Source organism: Carcharodon carcharias, chromosome 11 (genome assembly GCF_017639515.1).
Source record: "Carcharodon carcharias isolate sCarCar2 chromosome 11, sCarCar2.pri, whole genome shotgun sequence".
NCBI lineage: Eukaryota > Metazoa > Chordata > Chondrichthyes > Lamniformes > Lamnidae > Carcharodon > Carcharodon carcharias.
The window spans coordinates 63,473,123-63,500,050 of record NC_054477.1 but is presented as its reverse complement, the minus strand read 5'-3'; the positions used below and the strand labels follow the sequence as shown (position 1 = coordinate 63,500,050).

Below are 26,928 nucleotides of genomic sequence, written 5' to 3'. Positions count from 1 at the left end.
TTATCGGCTGAGGGAGGGGGGGAGTACGTGGTAATCAGCAGGAGGTTTCCAAGCCCACGTTTGACCTGATGCCATGAGACTTCATGTGGTCAGAATCCTCCTCCCTCCCGACTGTATATCACTGTGCCGCCACCTCTGCTAGTCTGCCCTACTGGTGGAACAGGACATCCACAGGGATGGTGATGGTGGTGTCTGGGACATTGTCTGAAAGTCATGAGTATGACTATGTCAGGCTGTTGCTTCACTAGTCTGTGAGACAGCTTTCCCAATTTTGTAGTAAGGAGGACTTTGCAGGGTCAACAGGACTGAGTTTGCTGTTGTCGTTTCCAATAACTAGCTTGTTGCCTTATTGAGTTTCTAGTGGTTTGATACAACTAAGTGGCTTGTTAGGCCATTTCAGAGGGCACTTAAGAGTCAACCACGATGCCCTGGATCTGCAGTCGCATTTAGGCAAGACTAGGTAGGGACGGTATATTTCCTCCTGTAAAGGACATTAGTGAACCAGATGGATTTTTTACGATAATCAACAATGGTTTCGTGGTCATCATTAGACTTTTAATTCCAGATTTTTATTGATTGAATTCAAATTCTACCATCTGCCACTGCCTCCCCTTTCAACCAATCCTATTTTTTTTATTATTATTATACATTCTTGGGATGAGTGTCACTGGCAAGCATTTGTTGCTCATCCTTACTTGCCCTTGAGATGGTGGTGGTGAATCGCCTTCATGGACTGCTGCAATCTATGTGGTATAGGCACACTCATTGTACTGTTAGGAAGAGAGTTAAGGATTTTTACCCGGTGTCAGTGAAGGAATGGTGAGATAGTCCTGTCCACAAGTCAGCATGGTGTGTGACTTGTTCTCATGAGCCCACTGCCCTTGTTCTTCTAGGTGGTAAAGGTCATGTGTTGAAGGAGCCTTGGCAAGTTGCTGCAGTGAATCTTGTAGATTATACACACTGCTGCCACTTGGCAGAGGGAGGGAATGTTTAAGCTGGTGGATGGGGTGCCAATGAAGTGAGCTGCTTTGTTCTGGATGATGTCGCACTTCTTGAGAGTTGTTGGAGCTACACTCATTCTAGTCAAGTCTAGAGAATTCCATTACATTCCTGAATTGTGCCTTGTAGATGGCTTTGGCGAACCAGGAGGTGAGTTACTGGCCAGAGAATTCCCAGCCTCTGACCTGCCCTTGTAGCCACGGTATTTATATGGCTGGTCCAATTAAGTTACTGGTCAATGCTAACCCCCAAGATGTTGATGGTGTAAGATTCAGCGATGGTAATGCTGTTGAATGTCGAGGGGAATTTATTAGATTCTTTCTTGTTGAAGATAGCCTGACACTTGCCTGGCACTTAAGTGGTGAAATATTACTTGCCACATATCAACCTAAACTTGAATGTTGTCCAAGTCTTGATGCAACTGCGCATGGGACAGCATCAATATCTGAGGAGTTATGAATGGTGCTGAATATTGTGCAATCATCAGCGAACTTCCCCACTTCTGAGCTATGATGGAGGGAAGATCATTGACGAAGCTGCTAAAGATGGTTGGGCCTAGGGTACTACTACCCTGAGGAACCCAACAGCAATGTTCTGGGACCGAGATGATTGGCCTCCAACAACCACAACCATCTCCCTTTGTGCTAGATATGATGCCAACCAGCAGAGAGCTTTCCCCGTGATTCCCATTGACTTCAACTGTGCTAGGGCTCCTTGATGTCATGCTCAGTCAAATGCTGCTTTGATGTTAAGGGCACTCACTCTCACCCCACGCTGTGCCATGAATGTTAGAAAGATCATATCCTTCACCAGAAATTTGCTCCCTTTTATTCTCACATTAACATACAAAAATCCATATTGGATCCAGGATCTTGGATGCTGGGTCCTGGCATGAATAGACTGATCAATATTCTAACCCATAATGTTTATAGAATCATGAACATTAAACACCAGGTGAAATTGTCATCTCAGTCTGTTGGGTTCCAAGTGACTGGAATAATAAATTTAATGAACCTTGGAAGTCCCTCTTCCAGCACACATGCACAAAAGTATCCATACTCACACATAATCATCGATCTGGATTCATCCTAAGATGTACAGCACAAGAAGATGCAAAGAGTAACCCAGAGGAGGAGTCTAAGTTTGAAAAATTAGGTAATTGAAACTGGAAGATGAAAGAGAAGCTGGAAATTCAAATACATAATGGTGCTACAAATGCCTAGCTGCGTTTCCTGGGGGCAGGCTACACCACTAAGCGCTAACCACATTGCCATGGCATCTCTCCTCCTGTCCATCTGCACCACTAATGTCTCCAGTTCTGTTACTTTGGATGCTTCTGGCTGCCCTGGTGTTCAGTTTCCAAAATTTTCCATTGCAACAATCATTTTGTACAACTTTCCTTTTAGAACAGGGTGCCTCTACCACATAGATAAAAACAAAAAAACTGCGGATGCTGAAAATCCAAAACAAAAACAGAATTACCTGGAAAAACTCAGCAGGTCTGGCAGCATCGGCGGAGAAGAAAAGAGTTGACGTTTCGAGTCCTCATGACCCTTCGACAGAACTTGCGTTCGAGTCCAAGAAAGAGTTGAAATATAAGCTGGTTTAAGGTGTGTGTGTGGGGGGGGCGGAGAGATAGAGAGACAAAGAGGTGGAGCGGGGGGGCGGGGGTGTGGTTGTAGGGACAAACAAGCAGTGATAGAAGCAGCTCATCAAAAGATGTCAACGACAATAGTACAATAGAACACATAGGTGTTAAAATTAAAGTTGGTGATATTATCTAAACGAATGTGCTAATTAAGAATGGATGGTAGGGCACTCAAGGTATAGCTCTAGTGGGTTTTTTTTTATTTATATAATGGAAATAGGTGGGAAAAGGAAAATCTTTATAATTTATTGGGAAAAAAAAAAGGGAAGGGGGAAACAGAAAGGGGGTGGGGATGGGGGAGGGAGCTTACGACCTAAAGTCGTTGAATTCAATATTCAGTCCGGAAGGCTGTAAAGTCCCTAGTCGGAAGATGAGGTGTTGTTCCTCCAGTTTGCGTTGGGCTTCACTGGAACAATGCAGCAAGCCAAGGACAGACATGTGGGCAAGAGAGCAGGGTGGAGTGTTGAAATGGCAAGCGACAGGGAGGTTTGGGTCATTCTTGCGGACAGACCGCAGGTGTTCTGCAAAGCGGTCGCCCAGTTTACGTTTGGTCTCTCCAATGTAGAGGAGACCACATTGGGAGCAACGAATGCAGTAGACTAAGTTGGGGGAAATGCAAGTGAAATGCTGCTTCACTTGAAAGGAGTGTTTGGGTCCTTGGACGGTGAGGAGAGAGGAAGTGAAGGGGCAGGTGTTGCATCTTTTGCGTGGGCATGGGGTGGTGCCATAGGAGGGGGTTGAGGAGTAGGGGGTGATGGAGGAGTGGACCAGGGTGTCCCGGAGGGAGCGATCCCTATGGAATGCCGATAAGGGGGGTGAAGTGAAGATGTGTTTGGTGGTGGCATCATGCTGGAGTTGGCGGAAATGGCGGAGGATGATTCTTTGAATGCGGAGGCTGGTGGGGTGATAAGTGAGGACAAGGGGGACCCTATCATGTTTCTGGGAGGGAGGAGAAGGCGTGAGGGCGGATGCGCGGGAGATGGGCCGGACACGGTTGAGGGCCCTGTCAACGACCGTGGGTGGAAAACCTCGGTTAAGGAAGAAGGAGGACATGTCAGAGGAACTGTTTTTGAATGTAGCATCATCGGAACAGATGCGACGGAGGCGAAGGAACTGAGAGAATGGGATGGAGTCCTTACAGGAAGCGGGGTGTGAGGAGCTGTAGTCGAGATAGCTGTGGGAGTCGGTGGGTTTGTAATGGATATTGGTGGACAGTCTGTCACCAGAGATTGAGACAGAGAGGTCAAGGAAGGGAAGGGAAGTGTCAGAGATGGACCACGTGAAAATGATGGAGGGGTGGAGATTGGAAGCAAAATTAATAAATTTTTCCAAGTCCTGACGAGAGCATGAAGCGGCACCGAAGTAATCATCGATGTACCGGAGAAAGAGTTGTGGAAGGGGGCCGGAGTAGGACTGCAACAAGGAATGTTCCACATACCCCATAAAGAGACAGGCATAGCTGGGGCCCATGCAGGTACCCATAGCCACACCTTTTATTTGGAGGAAGTGAGAGGAGTTGAAGGAGAAGTTGTTCAGTGTGAGAACAAGTTCAGCCAGACGGAGGAGAGTAGTGGTGGATGGGGATTGTTCGGGCCTCTGTTCGAGGAAGAAGCTAAGGGCCCTCAGACCATCCTGGTGGGGGATGGAGGTGTAGAGGGATTGGACGTCCATGGTGAAGAGGAAGCGGTTGGGGCCAGGGAACTGGAAATCGTTGATGTGACGTAAGGTGTCAGAGGAATCACGGATGTAGGTGGGAAGGGACTGGACAAGGGGAGAGAGAAGGGAGTCAAGATAACGAGAAATGAGTTCTGTGGGGCAGGAACAAGCTGAGACGATCGGTCTACCGGGGCAGTTCTGTTTGTGGATTTTGGGTAGGAGATAGAAGCGGGCCGTCCGAGGTTGGGAGACTATCAGGTTGGAAGCTGTGGGAGGGAGATCCCCAGAGGAGATGAGGTCAGTGACAGTCCTGGAAACAATGGCTTGATGTTCAGTGGTGGGGTCATGGTCCAGGGAGAGGTAGGAGGAAGTGTCTGCGAGTTGACGCTCAGCCTCCGCGAGGTAGAGGTCAGTGCGCCAGACAACAACAGCACCACCATTGTCAGCGGGTTTGATGACAATGTCAGGGTTGGACCTGAGAGAATGGAGTGCAGTAAGTTCAGAGAGAGACAGGTTAGAATGGGTGAGAGGAGCAGAGAAATTGAGACGACTAATGTCGCGCCGACAGTTCTCAATGAAAAGATCAAGAGAAGGTAAGAATCCAGAGGGAGGGGTCCAGGTGGAGGGAGAATATTGGAGATGGGTAAAAGGATCCGTTGAACTGGGAGAGGACTCCTGCCCAAAGAAGTGAGCCCGGAGACGAAGACGGCGGAAGAAGAGTTCAGCATCATGCCGAGCCCGAAATTCATTGAGGTGAGGGCATAAGGGTATGAAACTAAGTCCTTTGCTGAGCACTGAACGTTCAGCATCGGAGAGGGGAAGGTCAGGGGGTATAGTGAATACACGGCTGGGGTTGGGATTGGAAGAAAGGGTGGGGACGGAGGAACAGGCAGGGGTGGAGGGTCCTAGATGGGTGTTGGTGTCAATGAGTTGTTGCAGCTTGCGTTCCTTAGCACTTGAGAGAAAGAGAAAAAGTTTCTTGTTGAGGCGTCGGATGAGCCGAAGGATAAAATGAAACTGGGGGCACGCGCAGCTTTGAAAAAGGGTACGGCGGTGCTGCTGGAGGGAGAGGTCGAGTGTGTTCATATGGCGGCGCATGGCACTGAGTGTGGATTTCAGAATGTGACGGGAACAGCAGTCCGAGAAACGTTTTATGTCCCGGAGATACCTGTAATCCTGGGTGGGTTCGAAACATGAGGGGTGGAATTTCAGTTGAAATCCACGTGGGGTAAGTCGGAGACGGAGACAGTCACTGAGAAAGGAGATATGGCTGTGAAAGCGGGTTTTAGTAAACACCTTGTCAAACACTAGGAGGGAAATGGAAAGCAAGGAAGGTGAGCAAGACAACAGAGAGATACGGAAATCTTGTCGCAGAGAGGAACAGAACTTCTTCAAGGAGGTAGGCATTTCTTGAAGAGCAGTGGCAGTCAATTAAACACAGAGATAAAAACAAAAAAACTGCGGATGCTAAAAATCCAAAACAAAAACAGAATTACCTGGAAAAACTCAGCAGGTCTGGCAGCATCGGCGGAGAAGAAAAGAGTTGACGTTTCGAGTCCTCATGACCCTTCGACAGAACTTGCGTTCGAGTCCAAGAAAGAGTTGAAATATAAGCTGGTTTAAGGTGTGTGTGTGGGGGGGCGGAGAGATAGAGAGACAAAGAGGTGGAGCGGGGGGGCGGGGGTGTGGTTGTAGGGACAAACAAGCAGTGATAGAAGCAGCTCATCAAAAGATGTCAACGACAATAGTACAATAGAACACATAGGTGTTAAAATTAAAGTTGGTGATATTATCTAAACGAATGTGCTAATTAAGAATGGATGGTAGGGCACTCAAGGTATAGCTCTAGTGGGTTTTTTTTTATTTATATAATGGAAATAGGTGGGAAAAGGAAAATCTTTATAATTTATTGGGAAAAAAAAAAGGGAAGGGGGAAACAGAAAGGGGGTGGGGATGGGGGAGGGAGCTTACGACCTAAAGTTGTTGAATTCAATATTCAGTCCGGAAGGCTGTAAAGTCCCTAGTCGGAAGATGAGGTGTTGTTCCTCCAGTTTGCGTTGGGCTTCACTGGAACAATGCAGCAAGCCAAGGACAGACATGTGGGCAAGAGAGCATCCGCATTCAAAGGATCATCCTCCGCCATTTCCGCCAACTCCAGCATGATGCCACCACCAAACACATCTTCCCTTCACCCCCCTTATCGGCATTCCGTAGGGATCGCTCCCTCCGGGACACCCTGGTCCACTCCTCCATCACCCCCTACTCCTCAACCCCCTCCTATGGCACCACCCCATGCCCACGCAAAAGATGCAACACCTGCCCCTTCACTTCCTCTCTCCTCACCGTCCAAGGACCCAAACACTCCTTTCAAGTGAAGCAGCATTTCACTTGCATTTCCCCCAACTTAGTCTACTGCATTCGTTGCTCCCAATGTGGTCTCCTCTACATTGGAGAGACCAAACGTAAACTGGGCGACCGCTTTGCAGAACACCTGCGGTCTATCCGCAAGAATGACCCAAACCTCCCTGTCGCTTGCCATTTCAACACTCCACCCTGCTCTCTTGCCCACATGTCTGTCCTTGGCTTGCTGCATTGTTCCAGTGAAGCCCAACGCAAACTGGAGGAACAACACCTCATCTTCCGACTAGGGACTTTACAGCCTTCCGGACTGAATATTGAATTCAACAACTTTAGGTCGTAAGCTCCCTCCCCCATCCCCACCCCCTTTCTGTTTCCCCCTTCCCTTTTTTTTTCCAATAAATTATAAAGATTTTCCTTTTCCCACCTATTTCCATTATATAAATAAAAAAAAAACCCCACTAGAGCTATACCTTGAGTGCCCTACCATCCATTCTTAATTAGCACATTCATTTAGATAATATCACCAACTTTAATTTTAACACCTATGTGTTCTATTGTACTATTGTCGTTGACATCTTTTGATGAGCTGCTTCTATCACTGCTTGTTTGTCCCTACAACCACACCCCCGCCCCCCCGCTCCACCTCTTTGTCTCTCTATCTCTCCGCCCCCCCACACACACACCTTAAACCAGCTTATATTTCAACTCTTTCTTGGACTCGAACGCAAGTTCTGTCGAAGGTTCATGAGGACTCGAAACGTCAACTCTTTTCTTCTCCGCTGATGCTGCCAGACCTGCTGAGTTTTTCCAGGTAATTCTGTTTTTGTTTTGCCTCTACCACATGTTTGGCATATAATGCTGCTGAGGCCTCCTGCTGTGCGCAGAGCTCACTGGTAGTGTTAAGAAGTAGAATGTAGTGTAAGATGTGCACCAGATATCATTCAGATGAGGTTGATGCATGAATTTTCTGTCTTGCCCACCTTAATCTGAATGTGCATGGGCACATCGCGAAGCACAACTCTCACTGTTGAAAATCAGGGCAAATAAATTTCTAGCCCATAATCTTTTGAGATCAGAACCCAGTAGGCAGTGATGACAGCTTCTACCGACCTAATAAGAAACATGGCCCATTAGGATTGGATCTGTGAAGCAGCACTGAAAGATGTAAAGGAGGCTGGCAGTTATTGTGCAGAATTTGGGAAGATAATCCCAACCAATTTGAGAGTTGTATATACACATTGTGTCAAAACATACATTTTGAACAGGATTATGCAAAGGTCTAAGGAAACAGTTGTTCTGTGTCTGTAATTCTATATTATATATAGGCAAACTCTTTGTTGCTAGCTTGCAGTTTGTACTGACAGTCCTTATTAGCAAAGGCTTAGGAAGATGTTATAGATATCAAAATATCCAGAAACAGAATAACTTTTCAAAGTGAATGCTAGTGACTATTAGTGCTCCTTCCTACACAAGGAAGTGGCAGCCCCTTGTCAAATGCCTTCCAACTGCCATAGTAAATACATTATATTAGTATTCCAGTTACACACAGTCTTTCTTGATAAGAGCCCTGAGGTGAAACTTATAAATGCTATAAATTGACTGAAAAAAAAATATATAATTTGTCTTTCATTGTGAATGATTTTTATCCTGAATGAAACAATGCCTGTGATGCAGAGTTATATCAGATCCTCTGCTGAGCAGAGCTTTTAGCATTACTTGCTAAATGCATTTAAATTTTTTGTTGCTCTTCACAGACTTAATCTGTTCTTTGGTTATCAGGAGGGCCCATATGTTATGCTGAAGAAAAATCATGACACTCTGGAAGGAAATGACAAGTATGAGGGTTACTGCGTGGACTTAGCTTCAGAAATTGCAAAACACATCGGGATCAAGTACGAGCTTAAAATTGTTCCTGATGGGAAATATGGAGCAAGAGATCCAGATACTAAAATATGGAATGGGATGGTGGGCGAACTTGTTTATGGGGTAAGCATTTTTATACAATAGTTGGAAAATAATATTTCTCACCCTTTTAGTTTAAAATTTATCTCTGTGCTAATCTCAGTGCAATGGCTAATGTGTTTCTATCAATTTCTTGCATACACTGTTTATCAAAATTATTAATCAATTTACTTCAAGTGATTTTGTTAAAACAGCCTGCGAAGAATTTGAACTATGTAGCACGCACAGGAATTTCAACCCTTTTGAGGGATATCCATAAACATGGCATTAAAACTCATATTTAACAGAATTATGTGGAAGGGTACTGAAAGGGATTTCCTGTGACTATAATTCTATATTAAGTATGGGTTGGCCCATTTTGTGCTCACTTGCAGTTTGTATCGATAGTCCTATTTACCAAATGCTTAGGAAGATGTTACCGACATCAAAATATGTGGAAGCAAGCATAGAGGAAAGTGCAACATTTTTCAGAAGTAAAATCCAATATTTCAATAAAGAAACAAATGGATCCTGCATACCTTGAGACTCTTTTGCACTCATCAAAGAGAGATAAGCAGTGCCCCCAGAGAAATTATATAAATGACCATTTTTACCCTTTTACACCATTTCTCCGGGGATTTGTTGATCTCCTGCCAGGGAACCCCTGCAAAAATTCCAGCTAGTGATTGAAAAAACTGAGCTGAATCGAAGATGACCAGCAATATAAGTAATGCTATTTGCAAGGGAGAGGTTTGAGACAGAGTGCAATGTAAAGTTGATTATTCTGCTTTCTTTAATAACACACTAACTATACTGCATCAGACAACTAGGATATTAGCATGAAGGGTTGAAGTACAGAACTGAAATAATCTTCTGTCCCTGCAACACTTTATGCGTTTGTGTTTGTTTACATTTCAGCTTTAGTGAAAGTATTAAACTAGAAGCCCTTGGTAGTTTTGATTAAATCCTGATACTCGTTCCTCACTGTCAGATGTCTACTTTTCAAGCATGAGATGATGTGGAGGAATATCCAGAACTTAATTCTGAGGGACACGTTCATTACTGTGTCCAACAAAGTTCCTCAGTTGTTTTGTTGGTGCTATCTTGGTTTTCATCCTATTCTGAAAACTTTATTTTTTTTGTGTAAAGCAGATGTGGTACATTTTTGGTATTTAGCAAGGATGAGACCTTTGAAAACACCTATTCTGATTTCAGTAAATAGTCTCTCATACCTATTAAATTATCTATTTGAAACTTTCATAGTGACCTGTGCCCTATTATACCAGCTATAGTACAGGATATGCCTGTAGGTGGCCCTGTGTTAGCAGTTTTCAATTTCAAGACGTCACACCTTGCCTGGGACAAATTCACAGTAGGAGTGATTGTAATATTATAAGCACAAATTTTAGAAGATAATTTCAAAAATTAAAAATAATCCTGGGGATGTGTTCTGCAATTCTGAGCTCTGGCCACCTGCGCACTCCCAATCAAAACCAACAGAATTCTGTTTAATTAAACCAATGGAGGCATTGCAATAATTAATTCTTGACAACTGCTGTGAAGGCATCCTTGCAGTACCCCTTCCCCCAACCACTGAATACAATTTAGGAATCTGCAGATGTCGGGTGCTGAAGCTAACCCCACTCTGTGCTGCCCCTCCCCTTTACTGATTAAACAAATTTCAGGATTGTTCAGATGAAACTCCGGCAGTCCCTCCCTTTGTATTCCCTTTCCATCCGTATCCTCTGCTGTCCTCATCTCCTATCCTTTCACCTCCCCCTTTCCTTTCCCCCTTTCTTTCTCTCCACTCTCCCATCATATCCCCCACCCTCAATAACTCACATTCCTCTCAATTTTCCCTTGCTCTTTAACCCTGCTTGACTTGAATATTGTACTTGATCTTGAATCTTGAATGCAAAGCCAAGGGAGATTGACTATTAATTATTATACTGTTAACACAAATAAAAAGGAAGTTTTTCCTAATTTCATTTGCTTCTAAAAATGTGCCATTATAACCTAGGTAGCACCCATAGTACATTGAGGAAGCACATTACTGTATTGTGATGTGATCATTTTCAACATTGGCTGAGACCCCTGAGTTTTCAGACACAGAAGACTTCCTCTGTGTTCTAGGGTGGGCCAACATTGTAAATATATTTACAGAGAATGCATTTATGATTTTGCCACAGACTGTGCACAACAGAAAACCGTTCTTGACTCAACTTCCACAAGGTCAGAGAGATGTCCAACCTCGCTTAAAGAGAGAGAGAAGTGAAGTTGGAGTATTATTCACCTGGCTTGTTATTTCACATTGGGTACAGTGGAAAGTTGACAGAATTTTGGGGAAAAGTTTGTCTAGCCTCTATCTCAAACAGAAAATGCAACCCGGTACAGGAAGAATGGCAGATGCAACACCAAAGATCAAAATCAAACATTTGTAGAAACCTAATCAAGTTAATGTGGAGTTTTATTTCCTGTTATAAAAGTACTATTTCCAAACTCTTAATGTTAGAAAAATTATGGCTGGTTCGTAAATTATTTTCCGTTCATGTAGTTTAAACCACAAAATCATACAAAATAATCAGCACATTGTCCCTCTGTAAAATATCTTTGGATTCCTGTCCTTGGAGTCCAGTGTGAAGAACACAAAGCATTGAACATGATTTTGTTACGACCAGGGGAAAAAGAGTGAACTTATTCCCCTCTATTCAGTCTCCTCAGTTGGTCACAACAAGGATTTTTAAATTTTGTTTCCCCATGGATGCCTTTTCAAATCCAAATGTATTTTTTACTATCTATGCAATGAGCAATAAGGAGCCAGTCACAAGCTTTTCTTGAGTCAAATAACATATTTATTAGCCATTAAACCTGAGAAAAAATAATGAAAGACGCAACACAAACACATAGATATCAGAGGTAAGAAAAGTTAGTGTCCAAATAAAAAGCTAAAAGAATATATGGTTAAGTCCTTTGCTTGTCCTTGAAGTGTAGTTTGTTGAATGTTACGGCCATTTCAAGTTAGCTGGTTGCCTTCAAAATCCCGGAGTTGAATTGAAGTTCATGTAGCTGCATTTGCTGGAGATTACTTCCTTTCTTTTAACCCGTGATCTGTCTTCCAGAAATCAATGAGTTTCTCTTAAGGTTCTTTCCAACGGACATTCATTATCCCTGGTGAGTGGATTTTTAGACTATAGAGAAAGGGCTTTACTTAAGAGAGAGATAGAGATTCAGTACTGCTCCATTAGCAGTTTCTCCAGGTTCCCCTGTTTCTGCTTGGCAAACCCAATTCTTAAAGTACTGATTGCTGTATATTCCTAAAGAATTTGATTACCATGTCTGTTGCAGTCATTGTTGTAAAACAAGTAATCGCATTGTGATGCTTCATTTCAGAAATTTTTGACACATTTCAAGATAGTAGAAACCAACAGGAGATGGGGTTCTTTCATCCTCCACAGGGGTTTTGAGTGTCTGCTGGTTGTATATCTGGCTGGCTAGCAGTTCCCCATTGCCTTGATAGGATCATAGTTGAATAAAGTTCAGCACTTTGCAGCTTTAATATCTTGCTCTCAATGGTCCTCCATGAAATGGATCTTGACACCCCAGGTGTGAAATTCCATGAGCAACATGTCTGCAGTGCAATCCATATGGTTACTTTCCGGAAAAGGTCAGCATACAAGTCCACAAATCAGGTAACTTGTGGCAGCTATCTTTGTTCAGTGTCTTTTGTACTTAGAATAAAACGTCCCCCTAAAACAATTCATTAGGTTTTTGGTAAACTGGTGAAGTTATAGGTAGATCTCACTCTATCACAAATTCCCGTCTTCGTGACAATACACATTGAAGACAATGCTCAGTACATCTCTGAAAGAGATTTTTAGAGGCAGCTGCTGAAATATTCGACATGCCATATTGATTGGCTCCACTGTACAGCAAAAACAGTCATTCCCCTTTAACCTTTTACCATGGTTCCAATGGAAGCAGGCAGACTTGCCACGTTTAAAGCAATATAGACTCCCTGACTCCTATCAAAGCAATAAAAATACCTTGGGCAGGATCTTCCGGTCGGCAAGCAGGGGCGGGGCCCACTCACTGATGCGTAAAATAGCGCGGGATGACATCAGGTGAAACTCCTGACATCACCCAGCGCCATTTTCATTTTCAGGTCGGCGGGGGCGCAGCCAAGTCAGCTGCATGCCCGCTGACCTGTCAGCGGCCTATTGAGGCCATTGAAAAACTAATTAATGTCATTAATGGACCTGCCCATCCAACCTTAAGATTGGCGGGCAGGCCGGCAGCTCTGGCGGGCTTCAGAAAAAGCATGAAACCTCATCCACGGGCGGGATGAGGTTTCATGCGGGTATTTAAATTTTTATCAAATCTTTTAATAAAAGTTATGGACATGTCCCAACTCATGTGACAGTGTTACATGAGGGGACATGTCAGGGAAATGTTTTAATCATTTGTATTAAAAAATTTAATTCCGAGCCAATCTTCCTAAGGCAGCACTTAGCCTCAGGGAGATTTGTGCGCTCTTTAGCACTCATGCACAAAAGAGCACACTTCCAGCTAAGGGAATCCCCCCCCCGGCTCCAAGTGGACATCACGCTGGGCGGGCCTTAATTTGCCACATAAAATGGCAGCTGCCCCCAATTGGGGGTGCTGATCGGAGGCCACACCTGCTACCCTGCCCCTCCCTCCCCCAAGAGGGGGAAGATTTTTTCCCTTGTTTATCACCAATCACATTATTGTTACTGGAAAGTTAACAATATTTTTTTCTGTCGAAGTTAAGTCAAAGGGATTAAAAAACATCCATAGCAAACATATCTATAGTTCAAATTACACTTTAAAATGTCATGGTGTTTCCTTATTTTGTTTTATTTTGATCTGTTGTTGTATTTTTTTTTTAAATGTCATCTTTTTCTCTTGCTCGCTCCATGGTACATTTTATTAGTTGATCCCAAGGGGGCATTATAGACAAGCCTGAACCTGTCCTGATGCGTGACAAGTATACAAGGACCCTTGCCAGCAGCAGTCACTGGACAGCAATCAGGGATGGGAACCATAGCCCTGGTTGGGATCAACTGTTCAGTTGGACTTGCCAACTCTGATTGGTGGCATTCCAGGAGCTTTGATCATGTTACAGTCTGACCATGTGAGTTCTGACCTTGTGACATCTGGTCACGTAGCAACTGAATATGTTATTGCATTTAGCTTATAAAGGTTGGCTCCCTTGTAGTTGAGTATCTTTTCAATGATTTTATGCCAGCAGTTCATGTGGGACAAGTTCCAAGATCCAGGAGGCCCATTAACAAAGAAGGGGAAGTGAGGGTAGTGGGATGATTCACAGGGGGAACAAAAACTGAGGTGGGAGAAACATTAATTCTGACCATAAGTAATAGTGACTCACTGAAATTGGAATAACTAATAGTTAACAAATAACTGGAGATTCTCTTCAAAGTAATATAATTCTATAATAAGTCTATATGTAATTCGTAGTATAGATATAATGCCAAGATAACATAGCCGTAACTAGTAGTAATCCCATAGCCTACTGATAGTCTCCGTGATACTACAACCAGAATTCCCCTGCACTGCACAAGGTGAGCTCAGGCTGTCCAAGCTAAACCACTTACTGGGCCCAATCTCCCTCCCTATCTCCTTGGAATCTGGTTCAGACTCAATCAGGATCTGTGCAAAGGTGACAACTCTGAACTGTGAACCCTAGTCAGAGCTGATCTGTATTTAGACTTCATTCTTCAAAGCCAACCTGCACAGATCAATCTGAAAGAAACGAAAAAAAAATTGCACAACAAGCAATGAGCTCAGTGTTGGAACATTTATAACAGGCACTATAGTCCTAAACTCAGCTCAGCATCATTTCTACCTAGGCTCAGGCTCAATAAAGGAGAGATTTTATAGAATGATAGAAATTACAGAACAGGTGGGAGGCCATTCAGTATCCAGAACCTGCAGTGATGCTAGTTGCCCTTTCTTCCCCCTAGTCTCTTTATGTTCCCCCTTTTTAGCTATTTATCCCATTACCTTTTAAGTGATGTTTTAAGTTCTTCTCTCAAAAGCCATTTGCAACGCAACTTCCTATGTGCTCTAATAGCCCTCAGTTCAAGAGCGTTCCTTCCCCCTTCCTGTTCGGTTCTTCAGGTGATAACCCTCGGTCTCCATCCCATCGTTCCACATTCACTTACCATTTGCAACAATCTTTTTAAAGATCCCCAGGTTGCACTCACCCCTTTACCATCTGTTCCTCTTTTAGTACTGTTCCCACTCACCATGTTACAACCACTGCTCTACAGAAAAACTTGATTCTTGTATCCATTCTTTTTCCCCTTTCTGCCCTTTGGTTAAGCACCACTCCCTTTATCCCCGTCCATCCTCTCTCCCCATCCATTGAGCCTCATTTTCAACACCATCTCCCCATTTTTCAGTCTCTCTTTCCCCAAACCCTTGGTCTCTTTCTCCCCCGAGGCCTCATCATCCAGTTTCCCTCTTTTCCCTGGACATCCATCCATCCCCCAGATTCCATCTGTCCCTCCATTTAAGCCCCAATCCCTTGATCCCCATTCCCTAATTTCCGTCTACCCTCAGTTCCCATTGTCCAGTCTCTCTCTTTTTCTGCAAGCCCCTATTTCCTGACTTGCATTCCCTAGGGGCTGGATTTTTGTGGAGTCAGGAAGACTCCATGGACCTTTAAAAATGGCAGGGCCTGGATGTGGAAGTCTCACCTTCATTTCCAACAGATCCAATTTTTGCTGGCAGGGGGAAGGCATGGGATGTGATTCACAAAGTCAGGAAACCCAAACTTAGCAGAGCCATTTGAACTTAGTGCTTAGTTTAAAGATGCTGTTGAAGGATTAGCTGTTTTGATGTGGGGTCTAAATAGAAGTTTGCTTATTTTATAAGAGATTAACCACTTGAGGAGATTTAAAAGATTTGAATAGGTTTCATGAATGGCAGTTTCATTCACTATCAAGTGCATAAAAGTGAAAGCTGCATTAGATTGTTAGAAGTTTTTTTCCACCTCCACATAGCACCTGAGATCTGGCGATGTAGGATACTGGGTGAGTGGCAATGGAGGTGGCATGGGATATGAGAGGGCATTGGGCTGGGTGGGGTATAAGTTGGCATGGAGGTGGCATGGGGTATGAGGGGGCGTGAGGGTTGGGTGAGGGGTTGTGAGGAGTGAGAGCTAGAGGATCTACCAGGGCCCTTTAAACTGAGATGTGCCTGCTAAATGGGGAAATTTCCTGACTCGAGCTACCTGCCTTGACTCAACCCTAATCTCCTATCACCAAGTGTTATGATAGAGCAGTTGGTAAATGGTGTTATTTAAAATCCCAGTGGGAAACTTTAAACAATTGTCATTACCTATATTTTCAATTGGTATGTTTGAGGTTCAGCTCTAAATTCAGGAATAAGACCACTAGTTCGCGAGAGGTTTTTATATCAAACTAAATGAGACATTTATTTTTTTTACAACAAATTAAACATATCCACATGGCTACAAATTACTACTATTATAATTTTTAACAAAATTCCCAAATTAATCTCCACCAAGGCAACAGTAACCGATAGACTTAACCAGACACCGGGCAAAGTATTTTCACCTTACAAATTCAAAATGAGGTTCCTTTCAATTCGGTTCCTTTGCAGGCAGTTGTAGGCTTACACTTGCTTTGATGCTATATGCCTCTGCTTTGCACACACTCCCTTCTGTTATACCCAGCACTCCCCTTTGAATGCAAATTGTCATTGTATTACTAGGCCCTTTGAACTCCTTCTCTCCTAACAATAAAACCCCTTTCATTGTACCAATTTTATTAGTAATATAAACTTTGATTGGTGTCTCCTAGCTAGGTACAAGATTTCACTCCCCTTCTTGAATGCTCTATTCAATAAAATGCAAATGTACCTCTACCTCTGCTTACATCTCAAAACTATTATATATCAAAGCACCAGACTCGCTGGCTTTAATCTAATTAAGACACACACAGATACACCCACAGACTAAACCTCTATTTAAAAAAATAATTTCCAATAACATTATATGCATTAATAGCTTCATGATCCAGTCCCCTTCCTGAGACCCCATTTCCCAATCTCCATTCCCTAATTTCCCCTGAAGCCCCATTCCCCAGTCTCTCTTTAGCTGCAAGCCCCCATTTCCTGACCCCAAATCTCCCCCCTTGATGAGGATGGACTGCTTCTGTGGGTAATTTAAAGTAAGAAGATCTCCCAGCCTGCAGGATCCATGCCCCATTCTGGGAGACTCACAGGCTGTCCGGAAGGGTTGGCAACCTTATGTCCAGCACACACATGAATCAACTTGAGATTTTGACCTGTATAGTTTAGTTCCATACAAAGTGTTGCATTAAGGCACCATGGCATTGTTAAAGCCCTTTTCCCATTTCAAGTCTCCCAATACCATATACTATTTATCAGCTAGGAGGTTCGACAAGCTACCTATTTTAATGTTGATCTACCCATTACTGTTGATTCAACTCTGAGGAGATGTAAGAGAGTGCATTCTGACCCCAATTTGTTTGCTTTAAAATATTTGACAGCTTTACTTCTGGTGAAATGCAGCCTGATTTAATAGGAATATTTTTATATCATCAATAATGTTGTACAATTTGCACTTATACTTGCTGTGCATCTTCTATATTTAGCACACATGAAGATTAATCTGTGTTCTTATAAATCCTACTGATAATTTGAGATCTTTTAACAGTAAATAATTAAGCATTTCAGACCTAGTGCTGGCAATGACACTCCAAAATCTGATCCTAATCTCAGGAGAAGTGGGCCAGGTATATTGAGCATAGTAATGCTGTGAATCTGGCAGGCTCTACGAGCTCATCAGTACCGTCTTCTGTCTGCCATACAGGCCCACACTGAACCACAATCAGGTCCAAATCAGCATCTTTGTCCAATGGAGAGCATTTGTATCAAGATATAACAAGATGCTCATATGTTACAGCATTGAGACATTTATTATCTCCTCGCGTGTACTTTCTAAAGGGACTGTTAATTTGTGTTTACAAGTGTAAGTGAGTACAAGTGGGTAACTTTCTTGTAGGTGCATCTGACTACTGATAAAATGCCTTCTAGAAAAATCTCAGAGGGCAATGAAATAAATTTTAGGAATTGTGTGAATGTAGCAAAACTGCAAAATAAAACAGCACAGCGCATCCATAATTCAGAAATTGGGGCCTCCTGGCACTTTGTTTTTATTCTGTCAAATTATGGCATCAGAGAACTATTAAAATTAATGAACAATCAGTAAGTCACATAGTGTAACCATCTGCATTGTACTTTTTGAAATGTTTAATTTTCTAACCTTAAAGGGAGCCAAATAAATTAACTGCATCTTTAGATATTGGAAATTTTCTTTTAAGGCTTGATTGCTCTGGTGTCATCTATCCCATGTGTATTGTAAGATATGTGTTTAAAAAGTATTTTCTCCCATTCACAGAGAGCACAGATTGGTGTGGCACCATTGACCATTACTTTAGTACGAGAAGAGGTCATTGACTTTTCCAAGCCCTTCATGAGCCTGGGCATTTCCATCATGATCAAGAAGCCACAGAAGTCCAAACCTGGAGTCTTCTCCTTTCTTGACCCATTGGCGTATGAAATTTGGATGTGTATCGTCTTTGCCTACATTGGAGTCAGCGTGGTACTCTTCCTGGTCAGCAGGTTTAGCCCATATGAGTGGCACACTGAAGAACCAGAAGATGGACAAGATGCATCACCAAGTGATCAACCACCCAATGAGTTTGGCATCTTTAACAGTCTTTGGTTTTCTCTGGGTGCCTTTATGCAGCAAGGATGCGATATTTCACCAAGGTTGGTCATTTATCTATTAACTCTGTGCATTTTATGGTCAAGCCTGATGCCATGGTGCATATACGTTACCTTTTCCCCTTCAATATAAGTATACCCTTTCTAAAATTTATTTGAATGCTTCCACAAACGGTAAGGTTCCAAGAGAAATTGCTACTTTTTATAGATAAGTGAAATGTGTGAATGACCTCTAAATTACCATTTACACATTTCTGCACGTAACTTATATACACCATGCGTAGACCGTAAAATGCATAAAGTTATGCTGATTTTGTCCCCTTGGAGGACTACCGTGTGTTTGCTGCATACCTTATTTTACGGTCAACTGTCCAGGTGTATATAAAATTTCATTTCTTTCTTATCTGCACCCATTGCTGAAATGAAAACAAAATTGAACTCTTAATGATTAAAGTTTATTGTTGAATAGCTTTTTCAATATTCAAATACAGGAGCTCAATTTCAAACTTATGTGAATACATATCTATAATATATTAAAAATGTTACATTTACATGGACTTTCCTGTCAACATTTCCATTATTAATTCCTATCTCCATATTTATAATGGAAACTACCTGTGTAAATTTATCACACTGTAACTTCACTTTCCTGTTAGTGAAAACAGTGACTCAGTTTAGCTCCCATGGGATATCTATTAAATGTATTAATTTATTTTTATAAAAAAGTTACCCTTATACATTTTACAAAAAATAGTGCTGTAAAATGATTAACAATTATATGTTCCAGCGAAAATTGTCCTGTCCCTTTATTTATATATATATATATATATATATATATGAACTACATTCATCTTTAAGTTGTTCTTCATTATGGTTAAACAGATGTTTGAGGTTTTAAAGCAAGTATAGACAGGGATGATGAAGTACCTTGGGGTATATGATGGTTCCGAAGCTGCTGAGACAAAGGGCAAGTCAACTGAGGAATTACTTTTTCAAAGTTGAATAGTATATAGATTGCAAAATTGGACTAATATCTCAGAATTTTTCTTGATTATATTTGGAGGTCTGGGAGGAATTTCCCTCTGAAAATTAAGTGAGTTGGTTAAATTCCTAATTGTGCAGGATCAGATAAGTCAAAAAGGCTTTTCTCATTTTCTTCCATTTCTATGACAATTTTCAATTTGGCACAATCAGCTTCAGTTTCTTTCAACATAATGGCTAGAGTTAAGGAATAAGCAGATAGATTTTCTAGTATTGACATGCATTGAGGCTGGCAGTAAAGGAGCAGAAAATTAGGATTAAAATAACAACTTTCTGCACTGATGTCTATAATGCTTTTCTGACTGGATGGCCTCAATAAAACATGGAGGGTTGATTAGAAATTGACTAAAGGAGGAAGTAGCAGCTACTTGCTTTTTGGAAATGATACTGAGGTGTGGAGATAGATGGATCCCTGCCCATGGATCAGTGCTAGGGACCTAGCATTCCTAATCTCCATAAATTACCTGCATATATAAACACACATTTAACAATGTTACCAAACCAGAGAAGGCAGCAGAGTCTCATGAAGCAACCAAGGAGTTAGAGAAAAATATAGATAATGTTCACAAGTAAGCAGGTAATAAATAATAAAAATTAAGTGCAAGGTCTTACATGTTAATAGAAAAAATATGAAACATGATTAATGGTGTTTAACGCGATACAGGAGAAGCTGAAAGCGATGTAGTATGAGTAAGGGATTCAACTCTAACTATGTGTAATCTTTGCAGAACAGCAATCAATAAAGCAAAGAACATTCTGAGCTACATTGCCAAATTGCATAGAATAAATGTTGGACCTGAATGGTGCACCATGAATACTGAATTCAGTTGTGATCACCAACATACAAAGGAATCATCCCCTCTCTAAGAGTGGTGCAAGGATGGGCCACAAAGCTGATACTTGGTGTTGAAAAACATACAAGGCATGTTTAGATAAATCTTAGGCTCTCAGTGATGAAAGGAAATGATTGAGAAGAGAAACTGACAAAGTTGGGCTGGTCCTAATCTCTGTCTCAAGTTAAACCACAGCTATCAGGTAAAGAGAACTAGATACACACTGGTAAAAGGCAACTTGGAGAAACAGTGAGTAATATCTGTAATGATCCTCCTCTGGCAGCTGTGGAGGCAAAACCTCTGGAATTATTCAAGCGACAGTTAGTTGTTGTAATGGTGAATTATTGTTCTCTAGGAAGGGTGACAAAGATGAGTTGAATAGCCTCCTTTATCTTTTTACCTTTGTGATTCGTCAATGCCGTAGTTTACATAAGTCAAAAGGCTTTCATTTCTTTAATATGCAGTTGCTATGTAACCATTAATTTAGGATTCTATATGTTAATACCTGTCTTTGAGGGAATAGCCATGGTTGATATATCTTACAACAAAATATCATTAATAAGCTCCTCCAAGAAGAGAGAAGATTGGACAGCTTACTGCTATGAGATAGAAGCTACATATTGAAACTACGGCTTATCACACCTCTTCACAACATACACTAGAGCTGAGGTGCAATACAATAAAGTCTATATCCAGACCAGGGTGATAACTGACCTTTGGATGTGCTCAAATAGCAGCACAGTAATCATCATCATTCTGCTGACTGCTTCATGAATGACCCCAGAAAGGTCATCAACATTTTGCTGCATGCTGCTCTAAATTGCCATTGACAGTGGCATCAGCATTCAGTTCACCAATAATCAGCTAGCACTAGGGATTAAGAATGTTAAGTGGGTTACTGGCAGCAAGAGAGTGGTGACAACTTTTGATTGATGGCTTCTTGTCTGAGTTAATGCAGTGGAGCATTTGTCTTTTGTTGGCTGCGGTCATACAAATCTTACCTGTTTACTTATTGTTTTCCTGCATCTTACCAGTAACCTGTAAGTTACTATCTTGTGATGTTTGCAAAAATCGCCTAAGTAGCACCATGAGTTAATTAGTTACAGTCAGGATGACCAATAGGTATAGCCCAAAATCTAAGAACAAATAAAAATGCATTTATTTAACTTTCATGTGCAGGGCCATATATGTACCGGAAGAGTCTCTGTGCCATTATTACAGTTAATACTTTTGAATATAATATATATAAAATTATGACTTATTCTGTCTAAAGATTTATGTATCGCATGATGGAAGTGCCACTACCATGTGAGTTAACTTACTTCCTGTGCATCGCCTTGGTTCACTTTTGTGTACCTCTTGATGACTGGAGATCTGCATTGACATTAGTCTGAGAGCTTATTACCTTGACTCAGTGATAACCTCTGAGATAATAGGTTATGGTTTCAAGCCACACTGACACATAATCTAGTTCAGCACTAGGGAGCATTACATTGTCGGAGGTGCTGTCTTTTGGATGACAGGCTAAACTGTGGCCCCCTCTGCCCTCTCAGATCAGAATAAAAGATCCCAGGCACTTTTACAAAGAAGAGCAGGGGAGTTCTCCCAGTGTCCAAGACAAAATTTATCCCTTAATCAGCACTACTCAAAACAGATTATCTGGTCATTTATCTCATTATATTTTGTGGAGCCTTGCTGTAAGTAAATTGACCTATGTACCAACAGTAATTGCATTTCAAAAGTAATTTAACGGCTGCAAAGAGCTATGGGATGTTCTGAGGACATGAAAGACACATATAAATGCAAGTTCTTTCATTCTTCATCCAGTTAATAACACCAGTGATCTGTGGTTTTCATGGAAAGATGACTGTGAATTGCAAATACAATCCTCAAAACACAGGTAAAAATCTCAGAAAATCGCCTCTTTAAAAAAAGGAATTTGAGTTATTTAAATACAATAAGCCAATGATCCATATTTTAAATGGATAGAAATGCAGAATGAAATTGTAATACACTAATAAGAATTTCAAAGTCACATATAAGAAAAATTGAGTTTGACATTTTCAGTGTAAGATGGCAGCTCTGCTGTTATCAATTCTTACCCCCATTTGAGAAATTGCATGAACTATAATTTGCTGTTTCTCTTTCATCTTTCTGAATGATGACTATGTGCTTTATTTGTATAACTATACTGAGGACATATTGTAAGTTGCTAATTAACAGTATATGGAACTTCAGTTTTTCAAAGTGTGTAATATTTGCAATATATTTATCGCAGTAAATACATAGTACTGTCCAGTAGGAGAGGACACACGGGAAAGAGAGAAAATTATAACTTGGTTTGTGGATAGACTTTGGGCAGGACTTTCAAGCACCTCCCGCTGGCAGGATCTTCTGGGTCCTGTCGAAGTCAGCAGAGATTTAAATAGCTCATCGCATCTATCACGGGGGTCCTGCCACAGCAGGGCTGGAAAATCTTAATTCATCAAAAAGCACTCAGAAATCCTGCTTTCCTGCTCCATATATAAACTACATTTAACTTTCATTCCCAGAGTCCCATTCAGTGGGCTGAATGGCCTCCTTCTGTGTCATTATCATTGTATGACATAATTTGGGTGATTTGACTTCCACCTGAAGCAGGTACGAAATTGTCAGGGTAGCTGCGCCACCTGCATGAAACTAGTATGAGGAGGCCAGAATCATTTTCGGGTTTGAGTCTTGTTTAAATGCTGTCGGCGAGCTCCTTGTGCCATGCTGTAGTTCACTACTTGTGCAAGTGCTGGAAATTGGCCATCTCCCATGCTAAGCCAATCCTACAGATTGAATGTGTGAGAGGGTGGGCAATAATGGGGTTGGGGAGAGAGAATGGAGGGTGGGAGCATGGTGGAGCTTTGCATGGACTGTCTGCGGGTCCAAGTTTGCCTGAAGATCCAGGTAAGGCATTTCCCCTCCTCTTGTTCCACAATAATAAAAACTTAAAACTTATTTAGCAACTTGTGAGGACTGCTGGATAAGCCATTCAACATCCACCCACTTGTACCTGAAAAATGCAGGTAGGGCCGTGCAGCAGGTATAGTAAACCAATTTGCATTTTCAGCCACCTCCCACAGGAAATGGTATTATGTTTGGACAGTCTCTACAGTGGCTGATTATTCCATTTGTCAGGATACCACCATCACAGCAAAGTTGGACATGATCCCATTAATTAGTTCACAGAAATGAATGAACTATCAAAAGTAAGATTTAATACTTTTATTTTTCATAAATAAGTTTTTTTTAATTGGATCTCAGTGGAGAGTAAAGAAAATCAATTCTTACTCCCATTTGAGAAATTGCATGAACTATAATTTACTGTTTCTCTTTCATCTTTCTGAATGATGGCTATGTGCTTTATTTGTATAACTATACTGAGGACATATTGTAAGTTGCTAATTAACAGTATATGGAACTTCAGTTTTTCAAAGTGTGTAATATTTGCAATATATTTATCGCAGTAAATACATTTAACCTGTAATCCTAGAGTCCTATTCCAAACATTTCTAAACCTGGCATATAGAGTTGTTGAAGTCATTTTTTTAAATTCATTCATGGGGTGTGGTTTCACTGGCTAGGCCAGCATTTATTGTCCATCCCTAATTGCCCTTTAAAAGGTTGTCTTGAAATGGTTTGAATTTTAGTTACTGACACCGGTTAAAGATGCTCCCAGGAGAATTATACAACATACCTTTATAGCCTACAAATCATAATTATTTTCTTCCACTAAATTTTCATTTAATAGAAATATAAAATCATAGAATAGTACTGCACAGAAGGAAGCTATTTAGCCCATCATCAAATCTGCATGTTAGTTCCCCATAATCCTGCAATATTTTTCTTCTTCAAGTATTTATCCAATTCCCTTTTTAAAGCTTTTGAATCTGTTTCCACCACACTATCAGGCCGTGCATTGCAAATCCTAACCACTGATTGCATTTTTTTTTCCTCATGTCACCTCTGGTGCTTTTGCCAATCACCTTAAATCTGTGCTTTCTTAATATAGATCCTTCAGCCATTGGAAACAGTTTCTCTTTATTTATTCCACCTAAAACCTTCATGATTTTAAATAATTCTATCAAATTTTCTCTTAGCCTTCCTATTCTAAGGAGAACAATCTAGCTTTTCCAGTCTGTCCACATAACTGTAAACCCTCAACCCTGGAACAATTCCAGTAAATCTCTTCTATACCTCTCCAAAACCTACACGTCTTTCCTAAAGCGTGGTGCCCAAAATTGGTCACAATAACCTGATAGTGGCTGACTAGTGTTTTATACTGGTTTAGTATCTCCTGGTCTTTGATGGCATTCTGGGTGAAAGTTTGCAAGATGTCATACATTAACCAGAAATTATTGTAAATGGCAGGTGTAGTGTCCAAGATTATCAGTCCATTCAATTCAGTGGAAAGGACAGTAAATCATGGGTGGTGCTCCTGTAATTTTTTAATAAGCCCACCCACTGCTTGCTAGAAACTTTCATCCTCTGTCATGGCAGCTAAGCACTTGAATACCAAATAAGGAGATTGCTGTCCCTAATGCTTTAGTTTTGGGCTTTACTATGAAGTAAGCAAGGCGGGGACCTGAATATTTACTAAGAGTATTTGACATTTCGAAAGGACAGGAAGAAAGGAAAAGGAGGCGAGGTGGCTCTGTTAATAAAGGATGAGATCTGTACAGTAGTGAGAAGACCAGGATGTAGAATTAGGTTGGGTGGAGCTGGAAGTAAGAAAGAAAAGAAGTCACTGGTGTGTGTAGTTTGTAGGGCTCCTAACAGCAGTACACAAGTAAACAGCATACATAAAGAAATAATGGTGGCTTGCAAGAAAGGTACTGCAATAATCATTTTACCTGACCTTAATCTTTACATCAATTAGACAAATCAATTTGGCAAAGGTATATTGAAGGATGAGTTCACAGAGTATACTTGGGACAAGTTTCTTACAATAATATGTTCTGAAACCTACCAGAATCCAGGCTATTTTGGACCTGGTAATGTGTAATGAGAGAGGTTTAATTAAAGACTTCACAGTTAAGAATCCTCTAGGCAAAAGTTATCATAACAAGGTAGAATTTCACAATCAGATTGAGAGTGAGAAATGTGGGTCCATAACTAATGTCTTAAACTTTTATAAAATCAATTACAAGGATATGCAAACAGAATTGGCTAAAGTGGAGTGGGTAAATAGATTAGAGGTAAGACAGTAGAAAAGCATTGGCAGGCATCTGAGGAAATATTTTATAACTTTCAACAAAGATGAATTCATTTGAGGAAGAAAGACTCTAACCAAAGGATGTACCATCTGTGGCTAACCAAGAAAGTTAAGGATGATATCAAATTGATAGGAGTACAATGCTGCAAAGATTAGTGGTAGACCAGAGTATTGGGAAAGTTTTCAAAATCAGCAAAGGATAACTAAAAAAATAAAGAGGGAGAAAGTCGAGTATGAGAGAAAGCTAGCAAGAAATATAAAAATAGACAGTAAAAGCTTCTATGCGTATGTAAAAAGGAAACGAGTAGCCAAAGGGAGCATTGGTCACTTAGAGGGTGAGACTAGGAAATTAATAATATGAAGTGAGGAAATGGCAGAGGCTTTAAACAAACATTTTGTATCCATCTTCACAATAGAAGACACAAAAAGTATCCCAAGAATATAGAAAATCAAGAAGCATAATAGAGAGGGGAACTTAAAACAATTCCTATCACTAGAGGATAAGTAATGGGCACACTAATGGGACTTAGGACTGACAAGTTCCCTGGACCTGAATTCTAGAGTCTTAAAAGAAGTGGCTGCAGAGATAGTGGATGTAAAGGTCCTAGTGGATTAGAAAACTGCAAATATAACACATTTCAAGAAGGCAGGGAGACAGAAGGCAGGTAACTATAGGCCAGTTAACCTAACGTCTATCATTGGGAAAATGCTAGAATCCATTATTAAAAAGGTGGTAGCAGGACGTTTAAAAAATCATAACACAATCTGATAGAGTCAACGTGGTTTTATGAAAGGGAAATTGTGTCTGACAAATCTATTAGAGTTCTTTGTGGATGTAACAAGCAGGGTGGATAAAGGAGTACCTGTGGATTTAGAATATGTTGATTCCCAAAAGGCATTCAATAAGGTGCCACATAAAATGTTACCACACAAGATAGGAGCTTGTGGTGTTGAGGGTGATATATTAGCATGGATAGAGGACTGGCTAACTCACAGGAAACAGAGAGTTAGGATAAATTTTTAGGTTGACAAACTGTAACTAGTAGAGTATCACAGGAATCAGTACTTAGGCCTCAACTATTTACAATTTACATCAATGACTTGGATGAAGGGATTGACTGTATTTTAATCAGGTTTGCTGATGATACAAAGGTAGGTAGGAAAGCAAACTATGAGGAGGATATAAAGAGTTTGCTGAGGGATATAGGCAGGTTAAGTGAGTGGGGAAAACATTTCGCAGGTGGAGTGTAATGTGGGGAAATGCGAGACTGTCCATTTGGCAGGAAGAATAGAAAAGTATTATTTAAATGGAAACAGCTGAAGAGTGTACAGAGGGACCTGGGTATCCTTGTACATGAATCATAAAAAGTCAACAACCAGAGACAGTA

General features: G+C 41.2%; 1 protein-coding gene across 3 annotated transcripts in view; it reads left to right on the top strand.

Annotated features, from left to right (window-relative positions):
• Positions 1 to 26,928, top strand: part of LOC121284000 (glutamate receptor 4) — a 304,238-nt gene that overhangs the window by 242,988 nt on the left and 34,322 nt on the right. For all 3 annotated transcript variants that reach the window (XM_041198891.1, XM_041198890.1, XM_041198892.1), the window contains 2 exons: positions 8,444 to 8,650; positions 18,096 to 18,469. In XM_041198891.1, the coding sequence (XP_041054825.1) occupies positions 8,444 to 8,650; positions 18,096 to 18,469 (581 nt within the window). The remainder of the gene's footprint in view (positions 1 to 8,443; positions 8,651 to 18,095; positions 18,470 to 26,928) is intronic.